Source organism: Vipera ursinii (assembly GCF_947247035.1).
Source record: "Vipera ursinii genome assembly, chromosome: 1".
NCBI lineage: Eukaryota > Metazoa > Chordata > Lepidosauria > Squamata > Viperidae > Vipera > Vipera ursinii.
Window position 1 is genome coordinate 85,521,617 of NC_139512.1, and position 14,974 is coordinate 85,536,590.

The 14,974-nt window shown below is 38.3% G+C and overlaps 1 protein-coding gene across 4 annotated transcripts in view; it reads right to left on the minus strand.

The window, feature by feature from the left end:
- ANO1 (anoctamin 1) overlaps nt 1-14,774 on the minus strand; it is a 177,473-nt gene extending 162,699 nt beyond the window's left edge. Inside the window, exon 1 of one of the 4 annotated variants that reach the window (XM_083355211.1) lies at nt 14,714-14,770. Coding sequence is in view for 1 of the 4 variants with exons in the window: in XM_083355213.1 (XP_083211339.1) it covers nt 14,714-14,771 (58 nt within the window). In the remaining 3 variants the exon portion in view is untranslated. Of the gene's footprint in view, nt 1-1,689; nt 1,835-14,713 lie in introns of those variants that run through there. The other 3 variants (XM_083355209.1, XM_083355212.1, XM_083355213.1) reach the window with 3 other exon arrangements.
- Nucleotides 14,775-14,974: the final 200 nt, after the last annotated feature.

The following is a 14,974-nucleotide window of genomic DNA, read 5'->3' on the forward strand; positions in this document are numbered from 1 at the left end:
TGCTTGTTCCTTATTTCAACTCTTTCAAAGGAAAAATGAAACTTAATTCTTGATCACTTGGATGGAGGGGGCGGAGAAATATAATACAACTGATTATTTTATACATCAAAGTATTTTGTACTATTTAGGTTATCTTATTGCAATATGGGATCATTACTTGCCTCAAAGAGTTACCTAAACGCATTTCAAAAGCAAACATCCACTGTTAGTTGTGAATTGTAAAAAAAAAAAAAAACTGATGTCATCTATGTTTTGCATTTTAAGTTGCTGGTGGTTTATGATTTTAAAATGTTCCATCTGTAGTCTTGAGAGGAGGAGAAGTTATGTTGATGGCACGGTTTATTTTTAAACTGAATAAAAATGATCCTCACACTATTATAACCAGCAGAACCATCTTGAAGAAAGATACAGAAGGCCACAAGAAAAGCTACCTGTCACAGGTTCAGGGGGGGGGAAACTACCCTCTGTGATCTTAATGGAACAAATGTTATTTCCTTTTTTTGATGTGATCTTATTTTCTTTTATGTTTCAGTCATTTAGATCTGTATAAGAAAACTGCATCCGTTTAATTTGAAAATGGCCAACATATGTAAAATAATGTATACTTGTATACTTATTTATATATGCCCTGTGAACCGCCCTGAGTCCCTTAGGGAGAAGGGCGGTATAGAAATTAAATAAAATAAATAAATAAAAATAAATAAAACAGGGATTCATGTATTCTGCAACATACATATCTTTGAAAGGAAAGGTTGCCTGTTATTTAATTATTTCTGTTTTTGACATATCGTTAAGTTCTACTAAAATAATCTGGATGCATCCAAATAGTTCCATACAATTACGGACTCTGGTGCTTAATAAAACTAAGTTTATATGCGGGAAGCATATTATGCTGGCTTTTAGAGAATTAAGCATACATGTCAGTGGTGGGATTCAAATATGTGAACAACCAGTTCTCTATGTGGATGCTGCTTCCGGAAGTCCATTCTGGGCCTGGACAACAAAAAATTAGCTACCGGTTCTTGCCAAACTGGTGCGAACTGGCTGAATCCCATCGCTGATACTTGCATACATACATAACTGTATATTTAACAGTATTGTAACCCATCCCAACCGCAAAGGACTCTGGGTAGAGCATACAACACAGAAAAATAAATAAATTATAACAACAGAACCAAAGCAATAAAAACCTTCCTATGATATTTTCTATTCATGAAAACGACCCATTTCTTCTTGTAACTGAGATCTCCCCACCCTCATGCCCCATTATGAGGAATTGAATAAAATGTCAATATCTGATTAGTGATTTATATTAAGGCATCCTGAAATTCTGCCCAAACAGTTTCATAACCAATAGTTCCCATCCACACATATGGTGCTCCAGTTTTCATGTTATTTAGTTCTTACATACAGTATGTTAAAGAGTTTTGTGGCAAGGTCTTTAAATTGACATTCTGCAAATGCCAAATGAAACTTTAGTCTTTAAAAAAAATCTTCCTATAAAACAAATGATACCTTTTCCCCTTAGTAAATGAATGGTGATTTTACATAGACAATACTGTAAGTGGATAGTGATACTAAAGGGAAATACCCGATGATAGAAGGAAGCAAAAACAAGTTTGTTTTTTTTAAAGCACAACTTTCACTCACGGAAGACATTATAATAGGTCACTTGTCTTGCTGACTTACCTGTTCTGAGTAAAATGCATTCTCCAGAATCATAAATCGACTAGTTGCTTTCCAAGTAATCCTCTCTGAAACAGGATTATTGCAGAAATGAAACAACAAAAGTTGAATATTAAAAAAAATGAAGGAAAGGTGTGGCTCAGAATTCTGAACAGAGCACACCTTTGTACCATTAGAGATACTTAAAATCATAATTGGTCAGTGACACATGCCAGTATTTGTAAAGGAAGCTCACTTTGCTTCAACCCTAAGTTGAGTTCCAGGTTGCTAGACAATTTTTCAGCCTTGCAAATAGAAAGGCACTACAGTTCAGTGGTGCAGTACCCATTTTTCTGTACCAGCTCATTGTAGAATACCCTCTTTAAAGTCACAGGTGGCAAGGAATGGATTGCTTTAGCCAGTTTGTAAAGGTAACTTTTGGGGCCTCCCCCACCATTGCAATTAAGCGAGCCACAAACATGCACCAGCATCCTCTTCTGTCTCCCATGATGTCTCTCTTTGTCTACTAACCCTCATTATATTGTCTTTAGTTCACCCCAATTCGTCCTTAGCTGAAGATACTTTTAATTTAACCAGATAGTTCTAGACCAGGAGTAGGCAACCTTGGCTCTTTTATGACTCGTGGACTTCAACTCCCAGAATTCCTGAGCCAGCTGGCTCAGGAATTTTGGGAGTTGAAGTTCACGAGTCATAAAAGAGCCAAGGTTGCCTACCCCTGTTCTAGATGTTGTCCGTAAGCAGATAATGCAGGCATGAATCCCAGAAAATATTTATCCATTTATCAACTTGGAACATGAAATATTTTGACCATTCGTGGTCACAGACTTTTTAAGCATGTAACACTATGAATTTGTTTAATATCTTGCTAAAGCTGTCCAAGTAAATGGCCATCATTATGCCTCGTGATAGTGAATTCCAGAAGTTAAGGATGTGTAAGGTGACAAACTGGGTTTTCTTCTGTCATAAATGTGCTGCCAGCAGATTTTAAACCCCTCTTATGCATCCACTCCTCTTTTTATTGCTTTAATAATAAAAAAACAAAGGAAAGGGGGGAAAAGGAAAGAAAAAAAGGAAACATACAAATCCATGATGTACATAGGGGAAATTATTCAGCTTAATTTTTATTTGGCCTACTTTTAAAACCATCACTAAAATTTGACCAGACAGAATACTATAGACCAATCTTTTCTTCATCAAGATCTAGTTCATAAACAGAAAGCAAATGCATATTGGTTGTAAATTTGGGGTCATGCTATCTATCCAACATGGGACACTTACTCTTCCCCCCCCCTTTTTTCTGCCTCCAGTAACAGTGATTTTTATGTTAAGGTAAAATGCTCCAACCAGAGTCTTTATGTATCCAGACTAAAGAATTTGTCTATTATACTCACTTTCACTGAGACAGATGCATTTAGGAACACACACATCCCTTTGATTTAGAGATTCTATTCACCCCATTAGGAAGAACTTAATATATAGTGCTGACATCAGTAACTGACATGCCTCCAGGCAGTCATAGTCCTCAGCTTACGACTGGTCGCTTTATAACAGTTCAATGTTAAGATGATCTCTGAAATGGAGACTTATGACTTGGTTTCAAAGTTCCACCATTTGGACCCACCACCACCATGGTCACATGACTGCATTTTGGGCGCTCAGCGACCAGCTCACATGTACAGTCATTTGCTGTTCCCCACAGTTCCATAACTGCGTTTTATTATGTTTTGCCAGAAACTGTTTATTTCAGGTTTCTGATAAAAACTGCCCCATAGCAAACAATGGATTTGCTTAACAATTATAGCATGTTATGAGCATTAGAAAGACAAAATGGCAGCTATTTAGGCCTGTGACAGAGTTCTAGAATCAGCCTTGCATTAGACTATTTTAATGGGCAGAAGGAATAGCACTTAGGGACAGGAGGAAGAGCTGTAGCCAAGACAATGGTCTGATTAAAGAAATCTGAATCCAGGGCAGACATATATTTTGAAAAAGCATTTTAGGCATGACTCTTCATAATTGTCATGAATGGAGGGACTGGGAAAGTACATTCAGACTTGCAAGACTGATATCAGCCCTCCAAGGTGAAACGTACTTGGAAACTGCAAACACACAAGCTAATACTACTTTTATTATAAGATTAAAGAAACAGATTTTTGCAAGTCTGAATGTACTTCCTCCATTAGGGGAGAAGAGCCATTAATACTGAATCTGTTCTGTCTGGAACAGACTCTTTTAATATACCCAATGGTCTTGATGGAAGTACTTGATGGAAATACAAATATTATTAATTTACCTTGTCCACCAAATAGAGGTTTCTCCTTCTAAAGGTTACTACACCAATTCTTATCTATAAGCATCTCTGTAAAGAAAAATCTTGAAGATGAGAATTTAATTAAGTGGAAAGGAATCAATTGTGGGAACAGTGATTTATTAATCAGGGAATATTGGTTACATCCAAAAGTTGCCAGTGCATGTCTGAATCTTCAGATTGCTCCATAAGGAGTGGAACAAACTCCAGGCAAAGTCTTAATACTTCGTTTTGTTTCCACACAGGAACAAAAAGTCCTGTTTCTAGTTCTAATCCCAATTCTTATTAGTACCCAGGTCTATCCAGGCTTCGTATGTGTTGAATAAAAGTTATTTCTTTGCTACACTGCTTAAGAAATGTTCTCTTCCATTTGGGCCTCAAAATGATAACTATTAAAACATGACTGACATCATTATCTTTTTTTCCCAGAGTAGCTATTTTTGGGGGCTTTTAATAAATTCCACTTTTTATCACTGACTGCAAATTATTGTTGAGTTGATTCTTCATTCTTTCTCTTGGATCTCCATTAAAGTATTGTTTAATTGAGACAAGGGGGAATCTCTATAAATCTATCCAAGAATCATTGCCAGCTTCTTAGAGGGAGAACCTTGGAAATGGACAAGAAACGATGAAATGTGTTTTCTTGTAACCATTTGAAACATCATATTTCATGTCTGTATTATAAGCAGAAGGGAAAGCTGTATTGCCTTATTTGGTCAAAAAGCCCTACTATGAACAAATAACACAGAATAACCAGCCATTCTTCTGTTATATCTGCACAATATTTATTAATTGCATTAGAAGTAGTTTTCACACTAGTTTTCTCACCAGAGTAATGCTACTGGTTTTTGGAACTAAATATTGAAAGGATTAGTTTATAGATAAAGTTCATAACCTCTGTTTTGCTTCAAAAGAGGCACAGAGTTTCTTACAGTGTAACCCAAACTTCAGATGCTTAACAAAAGGATGTTAAAACATAATCCATTTCTCCTAAGACAATTCAACATTAACAGTGATTTTTTTAGTTTCATATATGGAATATCTAAATTTACTTTGAGTCTCTCTTCGACACTAATTTGATGTGAGAAATAATTCTTTACACTTTTTTATTGCAAATATCCTTGAGAGTCATTTCACAAATTATGAAGTGGAATACCCAGGTTTGCCACTGACAATACACTTGATGGTAAAAATAGCTGGCGATATGTAGCAAAGATGGGTAATAAAACTTTTTCTGTAGGGAAAAAATTGATATAACCCTGGTTAGGTTAAACATAGTATACCCTACAGTATAAAACATCAACATCAAGCTGAGAACTAAAAAACTGAAAAGAAAAATACAGCTAATTACTTTCTTGCATGGTCAATATATCAGTGGTTAATTATTTTATTTATTTATTTATTTATTTATTTATTTATTTATTTATTTATTTATTTATTTATTTATTTATTTTATTAGATTTATATACCACCCTTTCCCGAAGGACTCAGGGTGGTTTACAGGGCATTTTAAAATCATACCAATACAAAATATAAAAGTTAAAAGACAATTAAAAAGATTAAAGTATCCCTGAAAATTGAACCCCAGTTAAAATTCTCAGCCTGGGCCAGAGAGCTCAAAGAGCCAAGTCTTCAGGTCCCGGCGGAATGAACGCAGGTCAAGGGCAGTCCTGAGCTCCACGGGCAGCTGGTTCCAGAGGGCAGGCGCACCCACAGAGAAGGCCCTCCCCCTGGGTGTTATCCACCGGCAATCTTTTACCGGCGGCACCCTGAGAAGACCCTCCCTGTGAGAGCGCACTGGACGAAGGGAACTTGATGCTGGCAGCAGGTGTTCCCTCAAATATCCCGGACCCAAGCCATTTAGGGCTTTATAGGTCATCACCAGCATCTTGAATCTTACCCGGAGGGCAACCGGAAGCCAATGCAGCTCACGGAGTAGAGGTGTTACATGGGAGTATCGGGAAACCCCCATCACGACTCGTGCGGCCGCATTCTGCACCAGTTGAAGCCTCCAAGTGGTCCTCAAGGGCAGCCCCATGTAGAGAGCATTGCAGTAGTCTAAACGGGAGGTCACAAGCGCATGAGTGACTGTGTGTAGGGCATCTCGGTCCAGGTAGGGTCGCAACTGGCGCACCAGGTGAACCTGGGCAAAAGCCCCCCTGGTCACGGCTCCTATATGATCTTCAAAATTGAGCTGTGAGTCCAGGAGGACGCCCAAGTTGCGAGCCCTATCAACGGGGGGTAACACCTCACCCCCCATCGTTAAAGGTGGAATAGTTTGGTTGGCCCGAGATGACAATACGCAAAGCCACTCAGTCTTGGCAGGATTGAGACAAAGCCTGTTTCTCCCCATCCAGACATGGACCGCCTCCAGGCAACGGGACATCACGTCGAGGGCATCGCTGGGTTGGTTATATATACCCCAAGTCTCCTTAGTGTGATCATGATTGAGCAGTATTTTGTCCTTTTTAAAAAAAATTCAGAAGAATTATCCACTAGTATCTATGTCTGAAATCCTCCACTACATTTATTGGATTTGATGTTTAGTAAATCATATGTATATGAATGGAACTAAGCCGGTTAAGAAAATCCTGATACTGAATTTTTAAGGCCCAAAAGAACAAATACAGTTTATTACACAAACTTAGTGCTGCAACAGAAAGTGTGAAGTTTCTGAGTTTTCTTTTATTGGAGGAAGAGGTGTGGAGGCATAGATTTTGTGGCTGGAAATATGTCTCCTAATGTTCTTTAAAAAATAATAAAGAAGCCAATACTTTCAGAGGAAATTAGGTTCATATAATGGATTCCAGTTGCTTTAATTAAAATGGCAAATGTAGTATTGTGTCACAGGCTTCACCACTTTTGGACGTGTGTGCAATGTCATGACACCTGTACTAATGGAGTCTTGTGGCATAATGGCAGAATATTGTTTTGATCAGGGCAGCTAGTATGACACAGAAACAAACATCCTGCAAAAGCTATGTTCACACATTATGTTGATCCCTGATTTCCTGAGCTATTATTGAATGAGCTGGATTCATACAAGATGACAAGACAACATGTACTAAACCTTAGTAGGATGTTGATGAGTACACCAATGGGTTTAGTTTAGGAAAGTGGGGGAAAATTCAGTAAGAAAACAACAGCAAATAAATCCCATGCTTTTGCCAAGAAAACGACATGTAATCAGCAGGAGTCAAACTAACTTTATTTTTAATGAGTAGATAATTAGTTACTTTAGCTGCCATAGGTTGGACATAATAATATGATCTGAAATGTGGCTGCATGCTTAAAAACATGGATCTAATTAAGAAATCATTGTGAGTTAACAAACTGTAAAGATAATTGATCTATTGGTTGATCTAAATCAGGGATGTCAAACTGCCGGCCCGCAGGCTGGACACGTCATCTGGAAGCCGCGCCCACCCCATTGCCAGCAATGGCAAAACTCTCCCGATACGTTGTGCGACATCACGTGACGTTGCGAGTTTGACATGTCTGATCTAAATAATAGATCCTTTGTGTAGTATTTCCAAACCAAACAACATCAGACCAAAGACAGTTATGTTTTAAAGATTTGTCTTTCATTAATTGCAAATGTGGTTTGGCATGACAATGGCAGTGGGGGGAATTGGCATATACTATTTCTGATGGGATTGCCACAAACAGGGAGGAGAAATTTTTCTCTACTCTCAGGCATGAATCAAACCATTCCCCCCTTCTTCTAACATTTGCAGTGCTTAGAAATACATTCCCATTGGTATCAATAGAAACTTTTTCTGAACCACATAGCCATCCAATTGAGGATAGTAGAACAGAGATTTTTATACAAAGGAAAATATTGATCTCTTCTCCCATATGCTGTGGTCATGATCAGAATTGGAATTCCTTCCTACAACTGTCACTCTTTAAAAAAAAGATTGATTTTCATGGCCCAGAATGCATAGTTTGGCCTTGCCTGAGGTTTCTCTTCCTTTTCCCTGGAGCTGCCAACAACTACAGCAAAGAAAACTTGTGCTTCAGTCCTGAACTATGGCCCTTCCAGATCAATAATTTTATTTTATTTATTTTATTTTATTTATTTAGATTTATATACCGCCCTTTCCCGAAGGACTCAGGACGGTTTACAGGGCATTTAAAAGAAAATCAATACAAACGTTAAAACAAATTTAAAAAGATTAATTAAAACCCTGAGAAAAATAAAAAAAACTCAGTTAAAATTAAAATTAAAAAAATTCTCAGCCTGGGCCAGAGAGCTCGAAGAGCCAGGTCTTCAGGTCCCAGCGGAATGAACGGAGGTCGGGGGCAGTCCTAAGCTCCGCAGGCAGCTGGTTCCACAGGGCAGGCGCACCCACTGAGAAGGCCCTACCCCTGGGTGTTACCCGCTGGCAATCTTTAACTGGCGGCACCCTGAGAAGACCCTCCCTGTGGGAGCGCACTGGACGAAGGGAGCTTGATGCTGGCAGCAGGTGTTCCCTCAAATATCCCGGACCCTCGCCATTTAGGGCTTTATAGGTCATCACCAGCACCTTGAATCTCACCCGAAGGGCAACCGGAAGCCAATGCAGCTCGCGGAGTAGAGGTGTTACATGGGAGTATCGGGAGACCCCCATCACGACTCGCGCGGCTGCATTCTGCACCAGCTGAAGCCTCCGGGTGGTCCTCAAGGGCAGCCCCATGTAGAGAGCGTTGTAGTAGTCTAGCCGGGAGGTCACGAGTGCACGGGTGACCATGCGTAGGGCATCTTGGTCCAGGTAGGGTCGCAACTGGCGCACCAGGCGAACCTGGGCAAAAGCCCCCCTGGTCACGGCTCCTATATGGTCTTCAAAAGTGAGCCGCGAATCCAGGAGGAATAATAATGTTGAATAATCATTCCAAAATTCAGGGCATGGAATGAATCTTTATGCAATACTGCCCTATTCTAGACGACAACTTTCTTCCTTCTTGACATTCAGAATCCAGGCTCATATTTTGAAGCTGAGTAGAAACCAGGCCACGAAGCAGACCAGCCATTCCCAACTAAGAGATTCCATTGTTTCTCCACTCCATGTTTGCTTTTCCAATTCTGATTCTATATTCCAGAGACACTGTTCATGCTTTGTCCTTCTGAGCTGTTATTTGGGAGGAGAAATTTTCTCTTCAACATCATTTCTGTAAGCATGTGGATGTATTCTTGTCATTTTCAAGGAACCATCTCTGCTCCAATCCTGCCTTCACTCAGTCTTCTGAATTCATTATTGTAGATAATACATTTTGATTTGTTCCTCAGCTTTCTTTGGTTATTCTTTGGTTATGGAGGATTCTGCCAAGGTGAATATGACTGCCATAGCATTTATTTTCATCAACTCTAGCGAGCCCTCTACCGACTACAGGTGGTCCTCAACTTATGACCACAATTGAGACTAGAATTTCCATTGTTAAGTCAGTCATGCCTGATTTTACAACTTTTTTTTCTGCACCTGTTAAATGGACCCTGCAATTATTAAGAAAATCGCCCTTCCCCCAATTGACTTTGCTTGTCAGAAGCTGGCTGGGAAAGTTGCAAATGATGGTCAGATAAAGCCAGGATGCTACAATCATTGTCAATACATGCTAGTTGCCAAGTGCCTGAATTTTGATGAAATGACCGTGGAGATATTTGGGCAGTCATAAGTGCGAGAATTGGTTGTAAGTAACTTTTTTCAGTGCTGTTGTAATTTTGAAGAATTGCTAAACACATGATTGTAAGTCGGGGACCTACCTATACAAACATCCTTTTAGGGGATGTCCAATGACTTTATACAATCAGTTCATTGCTGGCTGAACCTCTGCACCAGCTAGCAAATCCCCAAATCTTTAACTGCTTTTCAGCTGACTCTTTTCTCCTCCTGTCCTTCCTAGCCTGGTTTGTCCTACTTCCATATTATTCAGCTCAGTTTTCCTACCTACATTGCAGGTGCACCTGCTACAACTAAATAAAAGTGCACCTCCCTTCGAGCTGTTATTTCAGTAAAAAGTAGCCTGCTCATCCAGTGTGTGGGGAAATAATGACATTTAGAAAACTAAATAAAAATCTTTGTATTAAATAAATAAAATCATATTACACCCATGAATAACTGGTGTTAAAGTAAACAAGTCGCTGCTTGCTCCATGTGATAATGGGGGTGGCAGCTAATTGAATTTCTCACAACACAAAGAAAGATTATGTGGAAACTGGTGCAGAATTTCATCCTGTTTAAGCCATGACAAAGCCCAGTCATGCATTAATAATAATAATAATAATAATAATAATAATAATAATAATTTCAGTTGACTGAGGTTCATGTTTAATGAATAAAATATAATAAAAATAATCAGTCAATTGCAAAAGGCACATTTACTTGAAACAGATTGCATCCTGCGACAAAAACTTTAACACCATCAAACAACATCTGCCTATCCCATCTCCTTCCTTCCTTCCTTCCTTCCTTCCTTCCTTCCTTCCTTCCTTCCTTCCTTCCTTCCTTCCTTCCTTCCTTTGTTTATCACTCAACTTGTGAATAGCAGTCCTGGTTGGCTGACATAAAACACAAGACAAGAGAGGCAATAGATATAAATTTCCCCAAAATCACAACACTATACTACAGTTTATGCCAACTACGATCATATTAATGTTCCCAAATATTATAGGAAGGACTCATCTAATATCCTGCCCATACCAGGATTCTTGTGGAAAAAGACAGGTTTTCAAGACCTTATAGAAAGCCAGCCGAATCTCATAGAGATCATCTGTTCCAAAGGGCAAGTTCTGTAATAGAGAAGATATACTTCTTGAGTCCTGCTAGTTAGGATTTTTTTTCACAGAAGGATACAGTCCATAGCAACCCCTGTTCACCAGAACCTGTTCAAGAGTTGGGAAAATTGTAAACTTAAAGAAGAAACCCTAGAATATTGTTCAACTGTCTGGAATTCTTACCACATACTGAACATTAATAGCGATAGCAATAGTGCTTAGACACATACCACTTCACAATGCTTTATAGCCCTCTCTAAGTGGTTTACAGAGTCTATTGCCCCCAACAATCTGGGTCCTCATTTTACTGACCTCGGAAGGATGGAAGGCTGAGTCAACCTTGAGCCCTTTCAGAATCCTGGAGTGAGCAGTGAGTTAGCCTGCGGTACTGCATTCTAACTACTGTGCCACCTGGCTCTTTAATACAATAGAGCAAGTTCAGAAGTACATTACAAGAAAAGTCTTGCATTCTTCTGTCCATAATATAATACCTTATGCTACTAGGCTTGAAATTCTTGGTTTGGATAGTTTAGAACTGCGACACTTGGGATCAAACTTAGATATTGCATACAAAATTGTACATAGTAAGACTTGGCCTGTAAATGACTTTAGTTTTAATCATAATGTAATGCGTGCGAACAACCACTTTAAATTTAATAGAAACCGCTCTAAACTCAGTTGTGAAAAATTCAATTTTTATAACAGAATTGTCAATGTCTGGACTATCTCACCTGATTCAGTTGTCTCAGCCATTAATTTTCACAGTTTTAATTAATTTCTAACTTAATTTCTGTGGACCTCACTCCATATTGAAGGGGTCTTTAAGGGGGCATGCATAAGTGTACTGGCATGCCTATTGTCCTTGTCACATTTTGATTTTCTTATTTTGTTAGAATTTGTAATTTTTGTTTGATGAATGAATGAATGAATAAATAAATACTGTGTTCTGTCCTGATCCTTCCACAGTGAATTTCCCATGTTGATGAAAAAAAAAGTGCAGTAGAAACGGAATACAAAAATGGGAAAATGTGGCCATAATATTATGGCTCCAATTCCTCATATTTGGATTCCCCTTCCTGCTACAGTGGTCTGTGGATGAACGCAGCTGTAGGAGAGGGAGCAGTATTATAATGATATCTGAAAAAACAGTAAATACAGAGGAAGTAAAAACAGCTTAATGGCTCTTAGCAGGCAGGAAATTTACTAGTCCCCAGAAAGATCTATAATAACTGCATTTTAGGTAGTTTTCAGAGCTCCAAACTGTTTCTGTCTTTCAAAATACATAATAACTTAGAATGTTATGTGATGCTAGCCATACACACTAAGCTATGATTAAGCAAACCACAGCACAATGTGTTTGCACTAGGTGAGATCCAGGTGAATCATCACTCATTAGCTTCTCTTAATAATCTGCACAACATTATTTTATAGCAATTGCTTTCATTTAGAACATTTTCTTTGGAGCAGTGTCACCAATTTATATATATGAGCAGCTGACATCCTGCCTGAATTCTATTGCCACTGTCCCTCATTACCACTTGTCCTAACTAGCAGCACGAATGCAGTTCTATCAAAGTTGTAATTATCCGTGGTAGGCTTAATAGGCAGCCACAGTTTTGTCCCTCACATTATGATGGCCATTATTTTTTCTTCTGCAACACAAGCCCTACATTGGATGAGAAATTGTTTGGCTTCTGGCTCATTTCAGCATTGATTTCACATAGATAACTTACCCATTGAAATATACGATTACAGTAAAGTTACCAGAGGCTGGGGTGGGAGAACTGGTTATCTACTGGGGCTTCCCTCTTAGAAAACAGTTTGCCCCTAGAGATGGGGACTAAGAATTGTAGGAGAATGTAGGTTGCAATAAGAGAGTTATGGTATATATATAAAATGGAATTTTTGTGTTTTGGACTTGTAAGTTTGTATTGCCTTGTTCTACAGTGTAGTGATAATATGTTATAGGACTTAAATCTGTTTGAAGCAGCACAGAAGTAGTAGTGTAAATAACATATTTTCCAAAAGATGCTGTTTGTTAGGAAAAAATTATGGTTGGCTTGATTTGATCAGGAAATATTGCTAATATTGTTCAAACGTGTTTGCAGAAATCTACTAAGATCCCATTCACTATATCAGAATAGTCTTTTAAGGGCTTGATTATAACTGTTAATGATAGCAAATTAGAGCCTAGAAGAACATTATATATCCAATAGTGGTACCGGGGGCTGCAATGTCTGGTAATCTCCCAAATATTGTTCTTCTGCCACACAATCATTTAATGAAATTTCTAGGAATATTCATAGTTATTTAATAACTATATTAGAAGAGGTTATCACAAGGAAAACATTACAAAAGCAATACTTTGTGGAAGAAATTGTTTCTTAAAATTTATATTTGCTTCAAGTAATTTCCCTCTTCAAGTTAAATAGGCTATCATGATGTAATTTGGGTGCTAGGAAGTGTCCATTGAGACAATAAATTGTTTAGAAATTCATTATTAAATTTTAAAAGTCCAGCTTACAAAAATCATACTTACAAGTGATGGTTTTAGTTGTAAAGTCCTTGGGAGAATGGTGCAACTAACTTATACTTCCAACAATAACAACCCAATAATTATTCATAATCTTGACAGAAAAGGGCATCAAGGAAGGAATTTCGAATATAGGCAAAATATAAAGTAAAAAATGGAGGTGAAGTTTCTGGCAGTATCAATGGGACTACCTACAGTATATTCATTCTAACAAAGAAACCAACGGTATAGCAAAAGGGAAAATAAAACTTAGCTTATTATTGAAAAAGGTATAAAAGATGGTTCTACCTCCAGGGGAACAGTAATGAATAGGAAACAAGTTAGGCTGGTTTTAAAGACTATGTGGATATTTACGTGGCAAACAGCTGTGTAAGTATGCTTAAGAGACACGTAATACCTCCCCATGAACAAGACAAATTTGAGATACAACTCATCAAGAATTATAAGATTTTGTTGCCTAGTTATATGTACAATAAAGGATATAAGTGAGAATCAAGTGTTCCCATAATTTATTTGTTTATTTAAATAGAGATTGCATAAACCATTGCTCTGGCGCTCCTTTTCAATGCAGAGAAGCTCTCAGTAATTTAAAACCAGATTGCAGAACCCATGGTCCAGGGATCACATTTAGCTGTTAACTACTTTTCTTTATAGCCACCTGAAATTATAGAACCAAACTTCAAGGCTAAATTGCTGAAAAGCATGATTTCTTGCTGTGTTGTGACAGAAAACCAAACAATAAGAAAATAAGGGGTCCTTGGTGCTCTGTGAGCTTGCTTGCTTTCTTGCATGTAGGAAAACAAGCAAGCTCGGAGAGCACCAAGGACCCCCCTCATTTCAACCCTGAGCTACAAATATTCTCCTTCATTAATATGAAAATAAATCTTTCCTTAGGAGATGAAGCAAACACCCTCAGGTTCCATGCAGCAGTTCTTTGCACAACATAATCACCTTACTTATCCCAATCTTGGTCACGCAAACATTATAAAACAGTGTAACACGCCTTTCCCCAATATATTTAATACATGTTAAATACAATGCAAAGGCAGAACTAGTTGCGCAGTTTAGCTCAGCAAGAATTTGCAGGGAGAGTCCGGGCCTGAAACTTGACAAACAAAGAAACATTTTTAATTGAAATACATTCCCTCCTCCTTTCGACACAAATACTGACCCTTTCCAATTATTTTGTATTTTTTTAAAGAATTCTGTTTACTAAAAGGGAGGTTTTAGGTGTGTGATGGCATGAAAAATCCTCATCCTTTCCAAAGTCAAGGGACAGTTCAGCAATAGATTCTCTCAGCTGAGGGAGGCTGGAAGAGAACAACTGACTTCTCAGCAGCTCAAAACAAAGTTTGGACTGTTCCCAACTGAGCATCAGCTCAAATGAATCTGGCAATGCTACAAAGCAAAGTGGAAATCGTAAAGACGTGCCAACCTTTTTCAGCATGTTCTGAAGTCCTTAATGTGAAATTCTTGAAGAGAGTGCAATGCATTTTCTTTCTTGCTATGCAAGATGGTGGAGGAGAAAACAGCCTATGAAGATCTTATTGTAGGCTGATTTTTTTGTTGTTGACGGAAATGTATATTTTCCTTGATTAACAAGTTATATCACTTCTAGAGATTGGTGCTGTTAAATAGCGGGTTCTTTGGTGCAGGAATGAAGACGCGGAACTGAGTACAGGGTAACTCATAGTTT